This window comes from Polyodon spathula, chromosome 15 (genome assembly GCF_017654505.1).
Source record: "Polyodon spathula isolate WHYD16114869_AA chromosome 15, ASM1765450v1, whole genome shotgun sequence".
In the NCBI taxonomy this organism is placed as follows: Eukaryota; Metazoa; Chordata; class Actinopteri; order Acipenseriformes; family Polyodontidae; genus Polyodon; species Polyodon spathula.
In genome coordinates, this window is record NC_054548.1 from 3,147,396 (window position 1) to 3,171,279 (window position 23,884).

A 23,884-nucleotide genomic window follows, 5' to 3' on the forward strand; every position below is an offset into this window, starting at 1 on the left:
TGCAGATCCACTACAGAGTACTCTGGGGACTGGCAGAGATGCTGCACTGCAGATCCACTACAGAGTACTCTGGGGACTGGCAGAGATGCTGCACTGCAGATCCACTACAGAGTACTCTGGGGACTGGCAGAGAGGCAGGCTGCACTGCAGATCCACTACAGAGTACTCTGGGGACTGGCAGAGAGGCAGGCTGCACTGCAGATCCACTACAGAGTACTCTGGGGACTGGCAGAGAGGCAGGCTGCACTGCAGATCCACTACAGAGTACTCTGGGGACTGGCAGAGAGGCAGGCTGCACTGCAGATCCACTACAGAGTACTCTGGGGACTGGCAGAGATGCAGGCTGCACTGCAGATCCACTACAGAGTACTCTGGGGACTGGCAGAGATGCAGGCTGCACTGCAGATCCACTACAGAGTACTCTGGGGACAGGCAGAGAGGCTGCACTGCAGATCCACTACAGAGTACTCTGGGGACTGGCAGAGAGGCTGCACTGCAGATCCACTACAGAGTACTCTGGGGACTGGCAGAGATGCAGGCTGCACTGCAGATCCACTACAGAGTACTCTGGGGACTGGCAGAGATGCAGGCTGCACTGCAGATCCACTACAGAGTACTCTGGGGACAGGCAGAGAGGCTGCACTGCAGATCCACTACAGAGAACTCTGGGGGCAGGCAGGCAGGCTGCACTGCAGATCCTGTCTACAAAAGCAGGAGGTTCAAAATAACATCTACAATCCCAGTTAGAAAGAGGGGGAAAAAAGCTAAAATTCGGATTGTTTTTATAATGCAGATAATATTTTACAGGTAACTACTGCATGTCTGATATTTTCAACATGTGCTGAAATATTGTCAGCTAGCGCAATATATACGGCTCCGATGTGCAGTTCTGAAAAAAGCACATGATTTGGTACTACATTAGGATAAAGAAAGTTCTCTGTTTCCATGCCTCCTTATTTTTCCGGGAATCCAGAACTTCCTCAGTCATTTCCTGTCAGCAGTGTCTTCTGGGTTGTAACATTTTACTGGCTGAAAGCATGTCCGTCAGTCAGGGAAGCAGCTGGTTGGTTAATGACAGTATAGAAGCTGAAGTGAGGTGGTGGAGAATATTCAGTAATTCTGCAGAGCACTGCACCTCACCTCAGAAATCCCCTTGTGGGAGTCTTGTTCAGGAGCACGTCAATGGTTTTTGTTTCTGTAGTTGTTTAGTAAGCATAGTAGATAATGTATGCAGAAGCGAAACTAGGGACACACACAAAACAATGTTAAACGTATTATTGTGTTGTTTTTAAGTTGATACTAATAATAATAAGCCTAGGTGGTGGTTTCATGTATTGTTTGCTTGTCCTTCAGTGAATCCCTTACAGCTCTCTCTTTTCTCTGCAGTAATCTCATGTACGGTGTCGTGAAGCTGATGCAAGCTGTAGGGCAGCTGTCTGACAGGTTTTACTACACGGACTGTCTCTTCTTTGGAGCCATCATTTCAGCCACTGATCCAGGTACTGCTCATGGCAAACAGACCTGCTAGTTCATGGTGTGCGGTGCATGTCAGTCTATAGACCTGCTAGTTCATGGTGTGCGGTGCATGTCAGTCTATAGACCTGCTAGTTCATGGTGTGCAGTGCATGTCAGTCTATAGACCTGCTAGTTCATGGTGTGCGGTGCATGTCAGTCTATAGACCTGCTAGTTCATGGTGTGCAGTGCATGTCAGTCTATAGACCTGCTAGTTCATGGTGTGCGGTGCATGTCAGTCTATAGACCTGCTAGTTCATGGTGTGCGGTGCATGTCAGTCTATAGACCTGCTAGTTCATGGTGTGCGGTGCATGTCAGTCTATAGACCTGCTAGTTCATGGTGTGCGGTGCATGTCAGTGTATAGACCTGCTAGTTCATGGTGTGCGGTGCATGTCAGTCTATAGACCTGCTAGTTCATGGTGTGCGGTGCATGTCAGTCTATAGACCTGCTAGTTCATGGTGTGCGGTGCATGTCAGTCTATAGACCTGCTAGTTCATGGTGTGCGGTGCATGTCAGTCTATAGACCTGCTAGTTCATGGTGTGCGGTGCATGTCAGTCTATAGACCTGCTAGTTCATGGTGTGCGGTGCATGTCAGTCTATAGACCTGCTAGTTCATGGTGTGCGGTGCATGTCAGTCTATAGACCTGCTAGTTCGTGGTGTGCGGTGCATGTCAGTCTATAGACCTGCTAGTTCATGGTGTGCGGTGCATGTCAGTGTATAGACCTGCTAGTTCATGGTGTGCGGTGCATGTCAGTCTATAGACCTGCTAGTTCATGGTGTGCGGTGCATGTCAGTCTATAGACCTGCTAGTTCGTGGTGTGCGGTGCATGTCAGTCTATAGACCTGCTAGTTCATGGTGTGCAGTGCATGTCAGTCTATAGACCTGCTAGTTCATGGTGTGCGGTGCATGTCAGTCTATAGACCTGCTAGTTCATGGTGTGCGGTGCATGTCAGTCTATAGACCTGCTAGTTCATGGTGTGCAGTGCATGTCAGTCTATAGACCTGCTAGTTCATGGTGTGCGGTGAATGTCAGTCTATAGACCTGCTAGTTCATGGTGTGCAGTGCATGTCAGTCTATTGACCTGCTAGTTCATGGTGTGCGGTGCATGTCAGTGTACAACAGTGAGTAGACACCAGATACCGGTCCTTTCATACCTGGACCAGGACTTGCTTGTAATGCTTCTACTGGTAAAATGACTCATAGACAGCAGGTTGAGCTCCTGGATTTGATCTTGCAATGGATTGTTTATCTGAACTGTCTGCCTGCCTGCCTGACGGAGATCGTTGGTAATCTTATGTTGCTGTTGTAAACCAAGGGCACTTTCTTACACAAAAAGAAAAGCTCTGATATCTGATTTTGGCTTTCAAAATCAGTTCTCCTCAATATTCTGCCCTGGGTGATTGTCACTCTTCTGAAATATCTTCCAAATAGCTGAATATGTTGTTGTTTATCTTTTGTGTTTCAGTCACAGTCCTGGCTATATTTAATGAACTCGGTGCAGATGTGGACCTGTATGCGCTCTTGTTTGGAGAAAGTGTCCTGAATGATGCAGTTGCCATAGTTCTCTCATCGTAAGTAACAGACCCACCTCTGACAGTTCATACTGCTCGTTTGTGATCCTGTCTTCACAAAAACACTGCAGCTCTCCTTCAGGTGCTGTGAGAATGTGAGACCTGCTCCCCCTGCTGGTCAGTCTTTCACATTGCATAATAACCTGCCAGTGGAGAGAATGCTCTTGAACTGGAGCAAATTCTACCGGTTGTTTTATGCTGCCACCTAGTGACCGTTTTTAAGAGGAATTAAAACAATTGTATTTGTTTAGGTCTATTGTAGCTTACCAGCCTTCCGGAGGGAATAGCCACACATTCGACGCTGCAGCCTTCTTCAAATCGGTTGGAGTTTTCCTGGGGATATTCAGCGGTTCGTTTGCGATGGGAGCTGTCACCGGAGTGGTCACTGCTCTTATATCCTTTTGAGTTGAGCCACGTCACATACCGTGATAGATACCTGGAAGCCACTTCATCATTGTAGAATAAAATACAAGCAACCAGCCGATCTTCAACAGAGGAAAAAAAAAGTGTATACTGGATTTTCCACTTGCCCTTATTCAGCTGTGTTGTATAGGCCCCTCTTCATGTTGTTAGGTATGCCAGTTTAAGGGGCATGCAGTATATATTTTAGGAGTAAAAGAAACATTAAATCAGTAGTTATTAGAGTGCTGTTATAGCAGCATATTTAAACAAGTCCTGCCTTCTCATTAGAGCACAGTGGAACAACAGAGCCCGAAGAACCCAAAGCTTCCTCCTCTAGGTTCCTGTGTGAAATTGCAGACACTAGTATCTGGCAGTGGTGAGTAAAGCCTCCGCAGTGTGCTCTGCTGTGTGGTTTCCAGACAGCCTTTGTTTTGCCTTGACAGCAGCCCCACGTCACGAAGTTCACAAAGCTGCACTGCTTCCCCCTCCTGGAGACGGCTCTGTTCTTCCTCATGTCCTGGAGCACGTTCCTGCTGGCCGAGGCCTGTGGGTTTACAGGTGAGAGAGACTCAACACAAGAGCTGTGGGTTTACAGGTGAGAGACTCACAACACAAGAGCTGTGTGTTTACAGGTGAGAGGTGGGTTTACAGGTGTGTTGCGAAGGGGATGGGGAAGGCTATTCTTGATCTGAGAAGCCGATAACAATGCAAATGCAAACTCTTGTTCCTGGTGCTGTGGTGTTTTTCACAGTGGTTTTAAATGGTCGGTCTCCTGTGTTTTCCAGGGGTGGTTGCAGTGCTATTCTGTGGAATCACGCAGGCACATTATACCTACAACAACTTATCCACTGAGTCGACCATCAGAACAAAGCAGGTAGGAGACTGTCGTGAATGCAAGGGAAGCAGCAGTTCAGACTCCGGGCATGCACCCGTTCCTTTACTAGCGTGGAGCAGCAGTTCAGACTCCGGGCATGCACCCGTTCCTTTACTAGCGTGGAGCAGCAGTTCAGACTCCGGGCATGCACCCGTTCCTTTACTAGCGTGGAGCAGCAGTTCAGACTCCGGGCATGCACCCGTTCCTTTACTAGCGTGGAGCAGCAGTTCAGACTCCGGGCATGCACCCGTTCCTTTACTAGCGTGGAGCAGCAGTTCAGACTCCGGGCATGCACCCGTTCCTTTACTAGCGTGGAGCAGCAGTTCAGACTCCGGGCATGCACCCGTTCCTTTACTAGCGTGGAGCAGCAGTTCAGACTCCGGGCATGCACCCGTTCCTTTACTAGCGTGGAGCAGCAGTTCAGACTCCGGGCATGCACCCGTTCCTTTACTAGCGTGGAGCAGCAGTTCAGACTCCGGGCATGCACCCGTTCCTTTACTAGCGTGGAGCAGCAGTTCAGACTCCGGGCATGCACCCGTTCCTTTACTAGCGTGGAGCAGCAGTTCAGACTCCGGGCATGCACCCGTTCCTTTACTAGCGTGGAGCAGCAGTTCAGACTCCGGGCATGCACCCGTTCCTTTACTAGCGTGGAGCAGCAGTTCAGACTCCGGGCATGCACCCGTTCCTTTACTAGCGTGGAGCAGCAGTTCAGACTCCGGGCATGCACCCGTTCCTTTACTAGCGTGGAGCAGCAGTTCAGACTCCGGGCATGCACCCGTTCCTTTACTAGCGTGGAGCAGCAGTTCAGACTCCGGGCATGCACCCGTTCCTTTACTAGCGTGGAGCAGCAGTTCAGACTCCGGGCATGCACCCGTTCCTTTACTAGCGTGGAGCAGCAGTTCAGACTCCGGGCATGCACCCGTTCCTTTACTAGCGTGGAGCAGCAGTTCAGACTCCGGGCATGCACCCGTTCCTTTACTAGCGTGGAGCAGCAGTTCAGACTCCGGGCATGCACCCGTTCCTTTACTAGCGTGGAGCAGCAGTTCAGACTCCGGGCATGCACCCGTTCCTTTACTAGCGTGGAGCAGCAGTTCAGACTCCGGGCATGCACCCGTTCCTTTACTAGCGTGGGTACTGACGCTGTATTGAATTGGCATGAGAAAAGGCCATTCGGCTCGTCAAGGCTTGTCCATTCATAGCGCACCATTCTCCCCAATGCACACAATCTAGTAGTTTTTTTTTTTTTTTTTTTTTTATAAATGTTCCCAGTGTTTTAGATACTTCACAATCAAAGAAAGAGCAAGCACTGTAGTGGAGAGGCAGGTGTGTGATGTCATGCTGATGTCTTTTATTAACTCCTCGGCTGCTATGAGGAGATTCCTGACAGCACGTAGCTGGCTGAGCCACAGAAGGATAGAATGAAATAGGCTTCAAGAATCAATCCTGTGCTTTGCAGGTCACCTTGTCATTTAGGAAACTCTGAGCAGATTTGGGGGTTTTTGTTCGTTAACATGTCTTTTTTTTATTTTATTGCAGCTCTTTGAAGTTCTTCACTTCCTGGCTGAGAACTTCATATTCTCCTACATGGGGCTGGCCCTCTTCACCTTCCAGAACCATATCTTCAGCCCCATCTTCATTGTGGGAGCCTTTGTATCCTTTCACTGCAGCATATTGTCCCACACTCTGCTCGGCATTGGAAGTCACTGCATTCATTTACTGGGAGCTGAGCAGCTTCTTTCCACAGCAATGAAGGGCATATCTAAAAGGCTGAGAAGTAAATAGAGCAGACACGCAGTGTTTAAAGAACACGTGTGTGTGTGTACGAACGTACGCATGTGTGTGTATATGTATGCACGTTTGTGTTTGGGTGCTTGTTGTCGTGGTGGCTGTAGGTCCCAGAAGCAGACCCAGGACGGTAGGTCAGTGTTTCACTGTGCCACTCTGCCCCTTAGCATTGCTTTAGTGACACCCTCAAGCCTTCCTGGTCCACTGAAGTCTACATTGAAATCTATGCCAGGCAAACCGTGATCAGTCATTATTGAAACCCTGCAGTCCATAGAAATGAATACATAGCTAGGAGACAACCACTGCTGTTGGTTTTGTAATCGGAAGAGTTTTCTTTTCCTTCGGCGAGCTGCGTCTGCTTGCTGGCCCTGGGGATGCTCGTTGAAATGACTAATACAGCTGGTGTTCCAGAGGGGTTCTTGAACCTCTTCGTAAAGTCACATTGGTGCTCTGATCTAACACTGTGCAGGTTACTGAAAGAGACCCCTCCTGAGTTTAGACTCTATTCCTTAATAGCTCACTGTCCACCAGGTTGCTATCTTCATAGGAAGGGCCTGCAATGTCTATCCCATCTCCTTTGCTTTGAATTTGGGAAGAAGGAACAAGATTGGCTGGAATTTTCAGCACATGATGATGTTTGCAGGTAAAGCAAGCTCTTTGTTTTGTTTTTGTTGTTTTGACACACTTTGAGAGAGTGATCTGATTTGGCTTCCTACGCTGCCAAAAAGCAACACAAAATTGCCACTAATGTATGTTCAGGATCTGGCAAAGGTTCTACAGAATATACAACTGCTCTCTAATACATGTGAAAACGCACCCCGTACTATTGACCAACCCTATCCCTAACCCATGCACTTGCAGAAGCACACCAGTTCTATTCACTAACCCTAACCCTAACCCATGCACACGCAGAGGCACACCCGTTCTGTTCACTAACCCGAACCCTAACCCTATCCCTAACCCTTACACATGCAGAAGTACACCCCGTGCAGAAGTACACCCCCTAACCCATGCACATGCAGAAGCACAACCCGAACCCTAACCCTATCCCTAACCCATACACATGCAGAAGTACACCAGTTCTGTTCACTAACTTTAACCCTATCCCTAACCATGCACATGGAGAAACACACCCGTTCTGTTCACTAACCCTAACCCTATCCCTAACCCATGCACATGCAGAAGCACACCCATCCTATTCACTATCCCTAACCCAATCCTTAACCCATGCACATGCAGAAGCACACCAGTTCTGTTCACTAACTCTAACCCATGCACGTGCAGAAGCACACCTATTCAATTCACTATCCCTAACCCATGCACATGCAGAAGCACACCCGTTCTGTTCACTAACCCTAACCCATGCACATGCAGAAGCACACCCGTTCTGTTCACTAACCCTTTGTTTTAATGCAGGCCTGAGAGGAGCCATGGCGTTCGCTCTGGCAATCCGGGACACGGCCACCTACGCCCGTCAGATGATGTTCACAACGACTCTGCTCATCGTCTTCTTCACAGTCTGGGTGTTCGGGGGGGGCACCACCCCCATGTTGTCATGGCTACACATCAGGTCAGGATGTTGTTTCACACATTTCCACTGCTAGTGGCTCTGTGCAGTTCAAAGGCATTCCACTGTGGTCTGTGAAGCCAGACTGCACAGGACTGGGTGGCAGCAGCACAGTGCAGTGCGTTTGAAGGTACAGAGATTAGTAGGTCTAAGTTCAAACAAGAGCCTTGATGAAACCAAGACCTTAACCAGAGGACCAGCTAATCCATAACAAAGCCAGGCACAGTGCCAGGGTTTATCACAGGATTTTTACCCACAGTATCAGTTTGTAGCCAAGGATAGGGTTAGGGTTCGGGTTAGTGAACAGAACGGGTGTGATACCCACAGTATCAGTTTGTAGTAACAGAGTTCTGGACAGCTGTCCTTGATTCCATTAAAGAACCATCACACTGAGAACATGATGATAGGTAATCTCAAAGCCTTTTGAAAGTTTTGAACTTGTCCTTTAACCTGAATGCAGCTGTTGCTGTGCTCTCCTTGGTGTATGTTCTGGTGTATGTGAAGCTGGAGCAGTACTGTCTACTTACAAGCGCATACATTACATTAGCAAAGGCAAGCAACAGGTGCATCAGAAATCCCATTCACCTGAACCCCAGGCTTCATTGTCACCACACAAGCTGAGTGTGTTTAATTTATGTGATTGTACTGTACATGTCTCTGCAGCATGCGCATGTGCACTTCATGCTCTGTGTGGCTGGGCATGCGGCTGACCTGACTGTAGAAATGAAGACATTCACTTCCCTATAACCATGGCAGTGCTATCCACAGGGTGGCGCTCTCAAGCATTCAGGCTTGTCGTGTTTACAGAAGTGCATCTTTTGACACCCTTATTTACTGGCTGCTGACAAACTTATCTCTGAAGTCTGAAATGTAAATTAAAACCAAGCAGCGTATCTGGTGAGCAGTTTCCCATAGAATGAAGCAGTACAGCAAGCATGGGAAGAGATGGCATTCTTATCTCCCCTGATGACAGGGGTATAGCAGAGGAGCCCAAATGGACATACAGTCTGCTGGTCACACTTTCTAGAGAGCAGCTTATCCAGCTGTATGGAGGTGCCTGTTCTCTACTCACGAGTGCCACACTTGCACTGTTACGCCTGGTGATCTGCTTCATGATACTAACAACCCTAATATTGCATTGTTACTGTGCATGCACATACTGTGACTGTAGCTCATGGTGATCTGCTTCATGACACTGACAGCTCTAATATTGCATTGTTACTGTGCATGCACATACTGTGACTGTAGCTCATGGTGATCTGCTTCATGACACTGACAGCTCTAATATTGCATTGTTACTGTGCATGCACATACTGTGACTGTAGCTCATGGTGATCTGCTTCATGACACTGACAGCTCTAATATTGCATTGTTACTGTGCATGCACATACTGTGACTGTAGCTCATGGTGATCTGCTTCATGACACTGACAGCTCTAATATTGCATTGTTACTCTGCATGCACATACTGTGACTGTAGCTCATGGTGATCTGCTTCATGACACTGACAGCTCTAATATTGCATTGTTACTGTGCATGCACATACTGTGACTGTAGCTCATGGTGATCTACTTCATGACACTGACAGCTCTAATATTGCATTGTTACTGTGCATGCACATACTGTGGCTGTAGCTCATGGTGATCTGCTTCATGACACTGACAGCTCTAATATTGCATTGTTACTGTGCATGCACATACTGTGGCTGTAGCTCATGGTGATCTACTTCATGACACTGACAGCTCTAATATTGCATTGTTACTGTGCATGCACATACTGTGACTGTAGCTCATGGTGATCTACTTCATGACACTGACAGCTCTAATATTGCATTGTTACTGTGCATGCACATACTGTGGCTGTAGCTCATGGTGATCTGCTTCATGACACTGACAGCTCTAATATTGCATTGTTACTGTGTATGCACATACTGTGGCTGTAGCTCATGGTGATCTACTTCATGACACTGACAGCTCTAATATTGCATTGTTACTATGCATGCACATACTGTGGCTGTAGCTCCTGGTGATCTACTTCATGATACTGACAGCTCTAATATTGCATTTCCACCCATGAAGGAAGAGGCTCATGTTACTCTCGCACCCATGAATATGCTCGTGTTACTCATGTTGCAGTGTATTGGTTTCCTTGTGTTCATTCAGCCCTAAAGAGCATCTTGGTCGTCAGTTATCTTAACCAGTGCGCTCTTGTTGTTTAGAATCTTGAGTGTGATTTGGGTTCTGTTCTGATGGCTCTGTACTTCCTCTGAGGCCTCGACATTCCCTCTTGTAAAGTCCCTTGGTCAAGCCATCTGGGATCAAGTATAGTTGCATCTTTTTATATTTTCTATTTCTATTTATATATTCCATCATTTGTTTAAAAACAGGTGAAAAAAATAGAAATGTGTTTTTTTTTATTCTTGTACTGTAGAACAAGACATTTTAAGTACACCAGCTGAGCCCCATACATTTTGAACATTATTTTAACAAGGCTTCAAGGAAATGTCCAACAAGAAAATCCATTCTCTTTGTGTTCATCTCATAAACCTGCATTTACCCCACCCTCCCCCCGCCAAGAGTTTCCTGGTCTTTCTACGATTGATGTGAAAGCTGTGAGGGATTCATCCTTTGTAAATGTCACTATGCTGGTCTTAAAACTGCAGCTGTGGTTTCCTCATCATTAGAAATGTCAGCATTTAAAAAACTAATAATAAATGCATAACTGTCATCTAAAGAAATATCTCTGCTGTATACAGTGAATGACAGCAAAGGTTACTGCCAGAAGGGTTTAGTCTCCCAGTTTGAAAATAACCAGCCTTTTATCAACTGGGAAGAAGAGTGTTTTTCATACTGCTCCAAAGTCTTTTATATTCAAATTGCACGCAAGAATACAAGCAATTAAATAACACTTTTTTTTATAGAACTAATATCAGTGATTAAAAAAAAAAAAAAAAATGTCTAATGACCATTTTGAAATAGCCCAGATTGTGCTGCTTTTGCCAATTCTCAGTTTCCTTTTTCAGATTGTGATGATGAACTTGGGACATGCGTTTGCTGGTCTAATGTCACAGCACTTCATAGAACCCGTTTGAATAGTCAAGTGCAGGGAAGCTATGCTGAGACATGCAGAATGCAGTGTCCAGTTCTGGTCACCTCACTGTTAAAACATCATTGCATCTGAGAAGGGCATGGAATGGGTTACCTAGCCATGTTGATGCTGAATCACTGGGATCCTTTAAGACCTAACATGACAAAGATCAGTGAGCTACTAGGAACAGGCTGAGCTTAGATGTGCCTCCTCGTATGTACAAGAACACATCCTTCCACTCCTGATGGGTGGGGTGTGGAAGGACGTGCACATTCTTTTTGTTTGTTTTTGTTTCCAGTCCCTGTTATCCTTATTGTTACCATCATAAGTGTTTTAGCCCTTTTCGTTTATTTAAACAATGCCTGCAGTTTTCTGGTCACTCTGTTTTGTTTACTATAATAACACAGATTTAACATTGAGAAACTTGTCTGTGCTTGAATGTGCTTTCCCTAAAACTGACAGCAGCTCCAGACACTGATTCATACTGCCCTGGCATGACAGCAGCTCCAGACACTGATTAATACTGAAGATACTGAAGAAAATTCAGAAAACTAAAATGAAGAGGAGAAATGACAGACATGCACTAGTAAAGCACGTCCTGAAGAAACCATTGACGATCCACAGTAACTCAGGGAATTCCACAGTAGTTTGTGCTTGTGTAGCGCACTGCTTTCACGCATGCTCTTTTGCACGTTCACGTCCAATAATATTGAATGACTCTGTGTACTTTACTGGAATAGCTTTGGTTGCATTTCTGCTTTTGTCACTTGATAGCAGGTCTTCCTCTTCCTGGCACAGCCGTTAACAACACAGCCTTCCCTGCTGGGCTCGGGAAGTCTTTGCACTTTAGTGTGAACCCCATGCTTCCCCTTCTCTCAATCCAGGACTTTTTCAGTGGCAATGTGAAAACTGCAGGTTTAAAACACACCTCTGATTCAATACAAGGACAAATATAGTGAGAAATACTGTACAAAACCAGTAAGGTCATTTAATGTATATATATAAAGTACACACACGGGCGCACACTTCCTCATACTGTAGGTCATTTGGATCCTGACAGCTTGTATTTCACTTATTTGAATTCTTATAGAATGAAACTACAGTTGTTGACACACCATGTGCACGTGGCCTCAGTTTGTACCTCAGTGAAGTCCATGTCTCCTGTTTTAAAATCAGTTGTGCATTGTCATGTTGGCCTGGTATTTATTTTTTAGTTTGTTCTTTTCATACTGTACCAGCGTTGGTGACCCTACCACATCACAGGAGGAGGAGCCCGCTGGACAGTGGAGATACTTCAGGTGAAGCTCTGTCTCGCTGTCTCTCAGAGCAGTCTTGCTCTAACCCCGCTCCACTCCGAGCTGGCGCCCTGCTTTCTGGTTCCAGCGGTTCTGAATCACGCATGCTTTATCTGCCTCTGTCTGCTGCGTCACACATCAAGGGGCGGGGTCTTTGTTTTCTGTGGAGGTTAAACCCTGATAAGATCAGTCACAACAGACATGAAACGTTGGTTTCCTGTACTGCAATACTTGTGCTAAGGAAGGAAAGCTAGTTTGTTTCTTGCTATATGGGAACATGCTATTAAGTGATTGTGATTGGTTGGGTTCCCCTTTTAAACCGGAGCCATTTGACTGAAAGGAACATTTACAGGTCTTGTTATTAAACAGCACTTTAAAATAAACAAATTGTTGCAACCTTTCACACCAAGAATAATTACTGTTTCAGAAAATGTGTTTATCTTATGAGCCTGTTTCCCGGTGCAGTGTCAGAATAGAGTTAGGGTTAAGGGTGGTTTTTCTGTCAGAGCAAGTAGCCTGAGCACCTCTTTTAACCCTTTGTATGTGATTTCAGTTTCAAATACTGGAACATTCATAACAGGACACCGGCCTGCGTTCTTATCAGGGGAGACCATGTCCTGTGCACTGGAACACAAACGTCTGTGGTAAATGGGGGCACATCTCCACCTGGTTCATTTGTTTGTATGTTTTTCCTGAGCACGTTTTTTCTTCTTGGTTTGTAAGTGCACTGATTGGTCTGGCCTGCTCATTTCTGAACAGAGTGTCGGCCTCACAATGAACCCATTTCCCGGACCCTTTGCAGGTAGAAGCACATCACGACACTTTTATCCTCTTGAAAGTGTGCTGTCAGTTAGCAGCCTGCTCTATTAAATATCTGAAGTCTCCTGGCTGTGTTTTAAACACGGCGCAGTTACTGTTTGGAAGATAGGGGTCCCTTTTTTGGTATTGTACACCCCTGTGTGTCTGAACAGGGTGGAAAGTTGTGTTGTTGTGTTTGTGATAATAGGGCACCTTTCTAAACCATGACACTTTCAGAACTGCAAATCTCGAGAGATGAAGTTACTGCCGGCAAACCACAGAAACAGAACTTGTTTTCTATAAGAAGTGAAGCTCCTGTGTGTAGAGCGGCCAACCCTCTCTTCTGATTTCAACCCGCTGGGAGACTGGCACCATCTTAATAGCAGCTGAGCTTTGTTCCAAAGGAGTGCCATTCACCAAGTTTGGTTGTACAATTTATGCTTTTATGAACTGGAAATAATAACACCAACTGTCATAACTTCAGTTCACCACAACTACAACTCCCCCTTCAGATTCTATAGAAACACTTCATGATATTCTGTCTGTATCCTGTTTAGTGATTCTATAGAATCACTTTGTGATATTCTGTCTGTATCCTGTTTAGTGATTCTATAGAAACACTTTGTGATATTCTGTCTGTATCCTGTTTAGTGATTCTATAGAAACACTTTGTGATATTCTGTCTGTATCCTGTTTAGTGATTCTATAGAAACACTTTGTGATATTCTGTCTGTACCTGTGCTTAAGGCTAATTGACTGATTGTACTTTGTCATAGTCATTAATTCTCTGTTATGATGTTCAGTCTTGACAAAGCCCTGCTGAGTGCACACATGTGGTTTCTCGACAAACTCAGTGTGTCTGTCTGCTGGGGGGCTTCTTCTCCGATTGCTTGCTGAGCAGTGAAAAGCGTTGGTGCAGTGGAGGAATGGAAAGCGCTGCTTGGTGACCGCGCTTTACTAGCACACAGAGCAGATGAGCAGTCTCTTCACAATCCTTATTCTTTGCGTTTTCTTTTATAGAGTTGGTGTGGATCCTGACCAGGATCTTCAGGGCTGCAGTGACAGCTTCCAAGTACTGCAAGGGGTGAGTCCAGCTTCTCCTCCACCTCCTCCATCAGTCTCCCACCACCCCATCCCGTTCAACAGCAAAACCAGACATCATCTGCTTCATTGTGCAAAATTCAATCAAAGTTTAATAAAACAATGCTTTCAGTTTAGTTAAACTCAAAACTAGGATTAATGAAGTCCCCTAAAATACCGTAGGCGAGTTAGAAATAACTCGTGCTGTGTGTGAAATGTCTGCACGGCCTGGGCGTGTTGTGAAGCTAAATCCCTGTTAACACCTAGAGCCTGGAGGCTTCGTTTGTATAGCGTGCTGTCAGAATGGTGACAGCAAAAGGCAGCAACTCGAAGCGCATAGTGAAAAAATAATTGGGGTTTGTGCATTTAGAAATGACTCCGCCTGGTTTCAGCAGGACTCTGCAGATCCATGTGTGCTGATGCAGGATTTGATTTCCTCTGTACACGTCGGAGGAATGGCCAAACAAACACAGCTGTACAGCTCCTGACTTCATGAAAGGAAGTGTAGGAGTTTTGTAGGAATCCGTGCCAACATGTGAGACCTTGATGATGTCTAGCAGAGAAGGCATCACCTGCCCCTCATTTTGAATTACCTCATTTGCAGAGATTTCTCCTCTGTGGTCGTGTTTTCAGTCACTTGACCTGTAAAAAGTCTCTCTTCGTATTCGAGAACCACTCTTTGTAGGCTGAAAGGTGTCACTTCCTGACCACACTGTGTGCAGCTCAAAACTGCAGTGTTTCTCTGAGCTGTTGCCTCATTTTCAGGCCCAGTGTGCTATGCAGTCTGCATCCTAGGTGTTCAGCCGAAACAGTGTTGTTTATGTTTTTTTTGTTTGTTTTGTTTTTTGGCATGTTCTCCCCAAGTAACACTAATATATATAATTTGTTTTTTGTTTTTCTTTCTAAAGGACGGTTCTCAACCGGAAGGTGGAAGCAAAACCAAGCAAGAAAGTGCCTGGCTTTTCCGATTGTGGTACAGCTTTGACCACAAGTATCCTTCATTTATTTATCAGAGAATAGAATTACTGTTAATTACTAATTGCTTCTAATAACCTGCCGCCGTGTGTTGCTTTATGTTCCTGCTTAAATAACGTTCCTTTTTATATAATCTACATTTTCTTACTGTTTTAATATATTACCTGTTGTAAATCCAATTGGGTGTTTTCTTTACGATTCTCTAGTAGATCATTATTTTCCATGTGCCTCTGGATGCTTCTGAAAACACTCCTCAAAGTTAATAGGGGAAGCATAGTACCATTCCATTGAAGCCCATTGTGAGGGACTCTGCAGCAACAGTTGTGATGCATAGTTCACCCCCTAGTCTCTGGAAGTCGCTTTGGATAAAAGCATCTAATTGACTCATTTTTAATAATATTTATTTGATGGCAATCTACTTTTTAAAATGTTGTATATGTATGATCCTGGCATGCTTGTTCATGATGGTAGCTTGTAGATGAATATTCATTAATATCCCTCAACATTTCTAGTGTCATGATGTTAGCTGGAACCTTTCTTCTAAAGTACCTGGAAATTAATGATAAGGAATCTACTTCATTACACCATGAAGTGAAACTGCACTCAAGACTAAAAGGTGTTTGTGACAGTGAGAAGACAATGTACCTGTCTATGTAACACGCCCATCTCTTACAAGTCTGCAAGGTTTTGCCCGTCGAGCCATGAAGAGTGTTTTGCGTGTAATGAGGGATTTTAATATGAACAGATCAAGCGTGTAGCACTGCAGAGACCGTCTTGTGTGACTGAGCTGGCTTTGTAACTCAAAGCCCACAGAGGAAGCTCTTTTTGTCTCTTTTGAAGTATGGAGCCCGCCCACGCAGTGAGAGAAACCAATCTGCCCCAGGTTTGTTTCAGGAAGTACAATGAGGCCCTTGTAAGGATAGCTCAGATTCAACAGACACGCTCAGAAACTGGGAAAGACTTTAGAGATTTAGAGAACATGATAAAACTCCATATTGGAGCAGCAGAGCCTCTGATAACGATTGCAAACACCAAACAGTAGAAAAGAACATTGCAATGAGAGTGGAGCGACAACAGTGATGCACACAATAGAAAAGAGCATTGCAATGAGAGTGGAGCGACAACAGTGATGCACACAATAGAAAAGCACATTGCAATGAGAGTGGAGCGACAACAGTGATGCACACAATAGAAAAGAACATTGCAATGAGAGTGGAGCGACAACAGTGATGCACACAATAGAAAAGAACATTGCAATGAGAGTGGAGCTACAACAGTGATGCACACAATAGAAAAGGACATTGCAGTGAGAGTGGAGCGACAACAGTGATGACTGTACACGGTTTGAAAGACAGCATTCAGAGGTTGTACTAGAACATGGATTTGAATTAGGGGACAAGGTAAATTGCCCAAAATTAGCATTTTTGTAGATTGATTTGGAACGTAGACTGCACAGGTTGAAGGTTCACATTCGAGATCCTTTACTAGCGATTAGAAACAATGTTATTGGCCGATCAGGTCAAAGGACATCTCCATCTCCATTCTAGTGAAATAGAATTCATGCTGTTTGTTTACTACATCCAGCCATTATTTTAAGGTGTCTTTTAATCAAATTCCTGCATTTTTTTGAGTGAAAAATCAGTCCGAACCAGTGTGAAGAGGAATGTAACTGAAGTGCTTTTTATCAGATTGTTTATTTTAAGTTCCGTCTGAGTCTCAGTTGTTCTTTTTGAAAAGTTCATGTCCTTGATTGTAGAATTTCAGTTACCTGAAGCCGATCTTGACGCACAGCGGCCCCCCCCTGACTGCCACTCTGCCGGGATGCTGCAGGCCTCTAGCTCGGTGCTTGACCAGTCCGCAGGCCTACGAGGTGAGTTGTCATGAAGGGGGTGTCGACACATTCAAAAACTGCTTAATACGCTGGGTTGTACCGAATATTTCTATAAACATACACCCGAAAATACCTTTAGCAGTACTAAAAGAAATTCAGATTCATTTTTGACTAGAAGTCTTTTGTTTTTTTCAATGTTTTCAAAGGCAAAAAGCTTCTTTCAGTATTTCTAAGTTCAGTGCTGTTGAGTGTTTATAGGTTATTAGCTGAAATATCTGCCGTTCCCCAGGGAAATTCAATATTTCAGTATTTCAATATTTCACTGGCTCCTGTGGGGTCTGAATGCATAAAGGAACAGACAGACAGACAGACAACCTTTATTCTTTATATCAAGATGACTGTTTCTAAAATTGTGACCTGTCCCCCAGGGTTTTACTAGAAGATTGGTTAGCCACAGCGTGTGTAGATAACAAGCTCAGGTGACTCTTAGTAAAAACAGGAATGGGTCAAACTGCTTCCTGTCCCTGTGGTGGGAAGAGGTCAGAGCTGGAGAAGGTTTAAGATTATTTAAACGTGGGCTCCTGAGTGGCGCATCCGGTAAAGGCACTCCGCGTGGAGTGCAGGATGCACCCTATAGCCTGGAGGTCACCGATTTTGAGTCCAAGCTATTCCACTGCCGACCCGTGGACGGGAGTTCCCAGGGGGTGGCGCACGATTGGTCAAGCTCCACCGGGGGGGAGGGGGAGGGCTTAGGTCGGCCACGGTCGACGCCGTAGCTCTGATGTGGCTGATGGCAGGCCTGCAGAGTGAAAAGAAGCGGACGGCTGATGGTACACTTTTAGGAGGACGCGTGTGTCCGTCTTCGTCTCTCCCGAGTGTGTAAGCAGGATTGAAATATAAACAATAATTGGGCTTACCAAATTGTGGAGAAAATTAGAAAAATAATTGCTGAATTAAAAAACACATGAACATGAATCCGGTGCTGCTGTTTGGTGCAACAGTTCAGCTTTCCATGACTGTTGAGGGATCTAATGAGACTCTCCCCATAGTGGGCCCTCAAGCCTACTCATAGTTATTTTTGGCATGGTTACTTGGCTCTCCCTCGCTTCCTTTTCCTGTACAGTATTGAGAAATGGCTTACTGTAGTCAGAGTGAAGCAAAACATACTGAAGGTCTGGTGGCTTTGATTGATGCAGCTCTGCTTTCCTGTAAGAGCTAGAGCTAGGAAAGAGGGTACAAACCAAACCGGGCTTGTGTGGATTAACTTTAAAATAGTGGCACAACAGTGCTGGTTTAGATTCGTCTAGTCAAATGATTTATCTGCATTAATAGCTATTAAATTATTTCCTGTGTTCAAAAGTTTCTTATCTGCTCTGTAACCTTCCCCCAATGGAAATGTTTTTTTGTTTTTTTAAAGAAATGTACAGTACTCATTTAACGCAGTGAAATATCTGAGCGATGCTTATATATACAGTCTTGTTGTTGCAGGGGGTTATTAAATATCCCCCTGCAACCCTAACTACCCAGTCCAGTGTTGAAGAAGAGCAATAAAACAAATGATTAAATAGTTTAACATGACAGCCGTGGATTCAGAGCAGTTCACATCGCTTCACGTGAACCAGTCGCAAAACACATCCCAGTCACACAAACGACATTCGAGAATGAGTTTCCAATAGCTGACCTAGGGAGTGTTTATGTCCCACCCCAGTCATTTCTGATTGGCTAGCTGTGGAAAAGGGAGATCTTCTATTGGTTACAAAAAAACAAAAAAAAAAACAGAAATGGCTGACTACCAGGCAGAAGCTTTTAACAAACTATTGTCATATTTTAAGAACTCCCAAGTATTGCTTATTATAGTTTTACTCTTAGTATGATGCTTAAAATGTGTTCCAAACTGCACCGAAAGGAGCATTTCCTCCAGTATGTTATAAATGTATTGAGGTGGGGGGGGGGAGGGTCACAGTGTATCTTGAATTGTATCTTGAAGAATTTAATGAACCAGTCAAGCAGCAAGGCTCAATCCACCCCTGCATGACATGAGGATACTACAGCAAAGTCACTCTGACACCTTCGCAAAACACAGCATATTGCAGCACGTTCAAAACCTACTGTTACTCAGCAGTACCTTTCATCTGATTCTTCAGTGTCCTTCGTAACCCTGTGTGCTGGCTGTCCCATCCCCGCCCCCTGTTCTACCCTGTCCCCGCTCCCTGTTCTACCCCGTCCCTTCACTGCCCACTTTCTCTTTGCCCCCAGAACCAGGAGCAGCTGAGAGGCACGGACTCTGACCTGGTACTGAATGACGGTGACCTCACGCTCGCGTACGGCGACACGGCCATTACTGCCAACGGGGCCTCTGGCTCCCACTCGGCTTCCTCCGGCACGAGACCCAAGAGCACCTCCGAAGAGGCTCTGGAGCGAGAGCTCGAGATGGGGGACCCCGAGCTGATCCATCGAGGCACTCGCCTGGTGTTTCCCATTGAGGACCACGCTTGAGCTGAGCAGCGGGGACTGACTGCCTCTTGTCCCCGACAATGAAGAAATAAAGGAATGCTGGTCCCAGCCAGTTAAAAACTTTCAACCTGTTTTAGAAAAGGGTAGGGTGTAAGAGAACAGCAGCATTTCATTCCCACCAAGCTTAATATGATAGGACTGTGGCTCATGTATATTGAGCAGTGAAGGAGATACAGTAGTTGGACTTGTGACAACCTTTTTGAAAACATGTAAAAATAATGATGACACGTCCATGTGCTCCTGTGGGTTAGAAGGCAAAGAGGAACTGTTTAACTGAGCTAGAGATCCACATTTCATTTACATTCAAGTGTCTGGCAGAAGAACGCATTTGTGACATCAATCAGTCCTCCTTGTTATTTTACATTGCTGCTAAAAAAAAGAAAGAGACCGAGTCTCAAAGGAGGAACACCTAGCTGGTCGTGAAGCCTGGGCTGCATTGTGAGCCTTACTGTAGTTAATCTCTGCTAGCAAACTGGAAGCTGTACAATGTAAGCATGATGCAAACCCCATTAATGTAACCCCCTTTTTAATGTAACCAGTGCTGTGGCTAATATTACATCATGTTGTTATCGGAAACTCCATTATTAGATGTTCCAGAATGTAAGAACCACAGACATCTTCTGACCCTGCTTTTATCCCAGCAAGTTTAATACACTCTATGTGCATTAATACAGTACAAGTCTGTGGCTAATTTGCAACGGTTTCTGTGTAGTAAACCTGATCAGCTGCATACAAGAAGCATGAGCCCAGTTCTATAAAGCTTCATGCAGTGCTCTGTTGTGCAATAGCAACAACCACAAGATACAAAGGGAACCAATTGATCATGCAGCGGTCTCGGTTAAGCTTTGTCAGTCCAAGTCAGCGTCTTACTGTGTTGGGTGGAGACTTGGGAAGCCTAATGCTGTTGTGCACTCGCCTTCCCCATTAAAAAACCCACGGCGTTTAAATACACTTTCAATGCATTGCAATTGGCACGTCTACTGCAGGCTTGAGTTCGACTGCTGTCAGGCTGTAACTGTGGTTTAACATCTCAAGAACTGCACTGCAATCCCAGCTGCACACTACAGTCTACAGCCACAGTGCTCTGAAACTAACTATGATCTCAAAGCTGTTTACTCCAAGACGTCCAGACGGAGAAACACACCCAATAAAGTTACTAAACCAGATACAATCAAGTCAGTCTTTAATCGTACATTTTTTAAAGTAGTCAAGGTGTTTCTGATTGGTTTTAAATTTGTAATGCCTGGTTTTTCAGATAGAAATTGCGCTAGTGACGAATTGGAGTAAACAGGTTTGCAAATCTATTCCTGTGTGGTTCTTCTGTCCTCTCTTAAAGCACTTTACAACTGGACTGCAGTCAAGTGTGACGTCATTGTGTCTTGTTCATTACATGAATATCCTGTCTCGTCCTCATATATTGCAGCGTGTTCTAGCAGCTTTTCTTTTGAACCTAGTTTTTAATAACGTTAATAATCAGTGAAAGTAAAACAGTGAGGATGAGAGCTACATATATCGTACGACTAACAATAATTTCAATTTGTATAGGTGTGTGTAGAAATGTAGGATTGCTAATAATTACACAGTGGGCTCCAAAAATATTAGGATATTTTTAATTTAGATTTTTTTTTATGTCTGCTTCATGTCTGTAAACAGTAATATGACGTTGTTTTAATCTTACAGATAATAGAATGAATAGACCATTTTTTAACATTTGCCAGTAATATCAGTACTACCTTACAAGATGTACTGTAGGTGTAGTTTTCCACTTGGATCTCTGGAAATCACTGTATAATAATCTCCATCTCTTGTTGATTTATTCTTATTGACATTCATGATTTATTTAAAGTAATAGAGCTTTGTGAGGCCAAAGTTATTCTAAAAGATGATTTAGTTTTTTAATGGGTTACATGTAACTTTCATTGTTCAATATTTTTTTTAAATGTGGGCCTTAGAAATGTTGGTAAATTCAGTGCTGTCGAAAAACCATAGAAACTCAATGACCCCCCTTCTGGTCAGTGGTCATTTTTATTGTCTTTCGTGGTAGGGCTTTGTTTTCTACATCTCGGTAACATTGCTGAGCAGCCATGAAGCTTGTACTGTGTGTCTGTAGTAAAACACTTACAATCTCTGCTACAATCGTTGTTTCAAATAGCTAGTAGAAGCTGCTTCTCTTGCGGTAGCACCAATATTGTTGGAGCCAGTCGTACATTGCTATACACAACCTAATGGATTCCATCTTTTAGAAGGGGATTGTCCTTTGGGTAGAGTTGGCTAACTCCTGATAGCGAGAGTTAGGTTTAGGACTGTGCAGTCAATTTGTCTATAGCTGCCTATACAATGTTTTGTTGTCTGGTATTCATGTGGGAACCACCAGCCCCTCTCCCAGCAAACAATTCCGAACCCTCTTCTTATTCTGTGCTGTGTCACAAACCGTGCCAGTCTGTAAATATAGCAGTTCAATCTTCCTTATTGCTGATCATCAGGACGTGCAGGAAGACTTTCCTTGTTTCCTTGAGTTGTTCTGCATGTGTTCTATCTCTGTCAATAAAATCTGTACATCACGCTGGTATTTTACTGGGGGGGGGGGGGGTGCTTTCAGCAGGATCAGTTCCATGTTCGTGTTGAGTGATTTTTTTTTTTTAGTTCTCTCGGCCACTGCATGATTTTATTTCTTTTTTAATCTTACCTTGAGAACAGAACCCCCTCCTTGAGGAGCTGTAATGGGCATTATAATTCCTCACTGGAACCTAGCAGCAACTACGCTTAGAATTTCACTGAGTGCTGATCTCAACTACACTTAGAATTTCACTGAGTGCTGATCTCAACTACACTTAGAATTTCACTGAGTGCTGATCTCAACTACACTTAGAATTTCACTGAGTGCTGATCTCAACTACATTTAGAATTTCACTGAGTGCTGATCTCAACTACATTTAGAATTTCACTGAGTGCTGATCTCAACTACATTTAGAATTTCACTGAGTGCTGATCTCAACTACACTTAGAATTTCACTGAGTGCTGATCTCAACTACACTTAGAATTTCACTGAGTGCTGATCTCAACTACGCTTAGAATTTCACTGAGTGCTGATCTCAACTACACCTAGAATTTCACTGAGTGCTGATCTCAACTACACTTAGAATTTCACTGAGTGCTGATCTCAACTACATTTAGAATTTCACTGAGTGCTGATCTCAACTACATTTAGAATTTCACTGAGTGCTGATCTCAACTACATTTAGAATTTCACTGAGTGCTGATCTCAACTACATTTAGAGTGTAGATCTTGCACTTCAGCGTGTTTTTGATAAACCATTCAAAACATTTACACCACAACACGTTCTATGCAAACAGATTAAGTGCTTTAATATCATGTTTTATTTAGATTTATTGAGTTACAATGGGCTTTTAAGTGTTTAGTGGCTGCCACTAATCAAGCTGAGAGTGTGCTTTCTCTTTCACTCTTTGTATGACAGACCTTACACATCAAAGACTGTATGTGAATGAAACACACTCTCAACCTGACTAGCGCTAGCCACTGAACACTTAGACAAATATGTTGGGTACTATACCATGGTGGTAGTCGAGTCCCACCCTCAGGTGTGCAGCTGACTTTGTGGTTATAGAGCTTTCAACTTCCTCTCACAGATTCCATAACAGCAGGGCATCGCACAGAACTGCCTGTTACACTTAGCAACCTGTCCGGTCTTCTTATTAAAACAAGGAAAGCCTGAAGCTGCTTGTCATACAGTAGCTCTGACCAGAGGATTCATTCAGTGTGTACTGGGGACAGTAATGCTGCTCGTTTGACGCACCCTGTTGTTGTCAAACCAGACCTTGAAAAGAAAGCCTAACCCTTTGTGAAAGTCTAGTGAACTATAGAATAAGGTTGGTGAGTTTTGTTTTTTTGTGCTTTTAATTGACTTGCGTGACTGTGCATTGCTGGCTGTGGATTTGGGTTGTAAGTAAAAAAAAAAAAAAAAACCAACGAAAAAAGAAATGGCAGTGGATGCCCGGCACGGCGTCTGCTGTATATCTTGTGGATTCACCCACAGATCTTTCTCAGTGTCTTCAATGTTTTCTTGAGTTTTGGATCCATTCTTTTAACACAGGGTTTGGTGTGTACTCCACTCCCACATTATAAACATTGGTCTCAGATTGATGAGCGTGTTCTGCTTGTGTATGTTTTACACACTGCTCTTGAGTCTTAAATATGACCTACCTCCCTTATATAAATATCAAACTAAACAGATGTGTCACATCAAAAATAAAATCTTGTGTTCAATCCCTCATGTTATATCCCTCATAAGACACCCAGAAAACAGCTATTCAGTCAATAACAAAAACAAGACATTTTTAGTTTCTGCTGACATTTTATTTATATTTATTTTTGGAAAGTCTTCTCATAGTCTTTTTTTGTCATAGTCTTTAGCAGTTTATCTTTCATGGTGATTCCTGCATAAATGGTGGCATGCTGAGGATTAGAGACAGGGCCAGAAACACATCGTATTGACATAGCATAGTGCAAAGGTCAGTGGCTTGCAGCACTAGGTAAAGAATCTGAGCTTGACATGATAGCTGTGTC

General features: G+C 44.2%; 1 protein-coding gene across 2 annotated transcripts in view; it reads left to right on the forward strand.

The window, feature by feature from the left end:
* The window catches only part of LOC121328062 (sodium/hydrogen exchanger 7-like), a 39,211-nt gene extending 17,358 nt beyond the window's left edge, over positions 1 to 21,853 (forward strand). Inside the window, exons 5-17 of one of the 2 annotated variants that reach the window (XM_041272533.1) lie at positions 1,387 to 1,499; positions 2,986 to 3,091; positions 3,343 to 3,484; positions 3,946 to 4,051; positions 4,279 to 4,367; positions 5,904 to 6,017; positions 6,684 to 6,795; positions 7,569 to 7,722; positions 12,044 to 12,103; positions 13,919 to 13,982; positions 14,887 to 14,969; positions 16,718 to 16,823; positions 19,041 to 21,853. In XM_041272533.1, the coding sequence (XP_041128467.1) occupies positions 1,387 to 1,499; positions 2,986 to 3,091; positions 3,343 to 3,484; positions 3,946 to 4,051; positions 4,279 to 4,367; positions 5,904 to 6,017; positions 6,684 to 6,795; positions 7,569 to 7,722; positions 12,044 to 12,103; positions 13,919 to 13,982; positions 14,887 to 14,969; positions 16,718 to 16,823; positions 19,041 to 19,280 (1,489 nt within the window). In that variant the 3' untranslated portion in view covers positions 19,281 to 21,853. The remainder of the gene's footprint in view (positions 1 to 1,386; positions 1,500 to 2,985; positions 3,092 to 3,342; positions 3,485 to 3,945; positions 4,052 to 4,278; positions 4,368 to 5,903; positions 6,018 to 6,683; positions 6,796 to 7,568; positions 7,723 to 12,043; positions 12,104 to 13,918; positions 13,983 to 14,886; positions 14,970 to 16,717; positions 16,824 to 19,040) is intronic. The other variant, XM_041272534.1, reaches the window with a different exon arrangement.
* Positions 21,854 to 23,884: the final 2,031 nt, after the last annotated feature.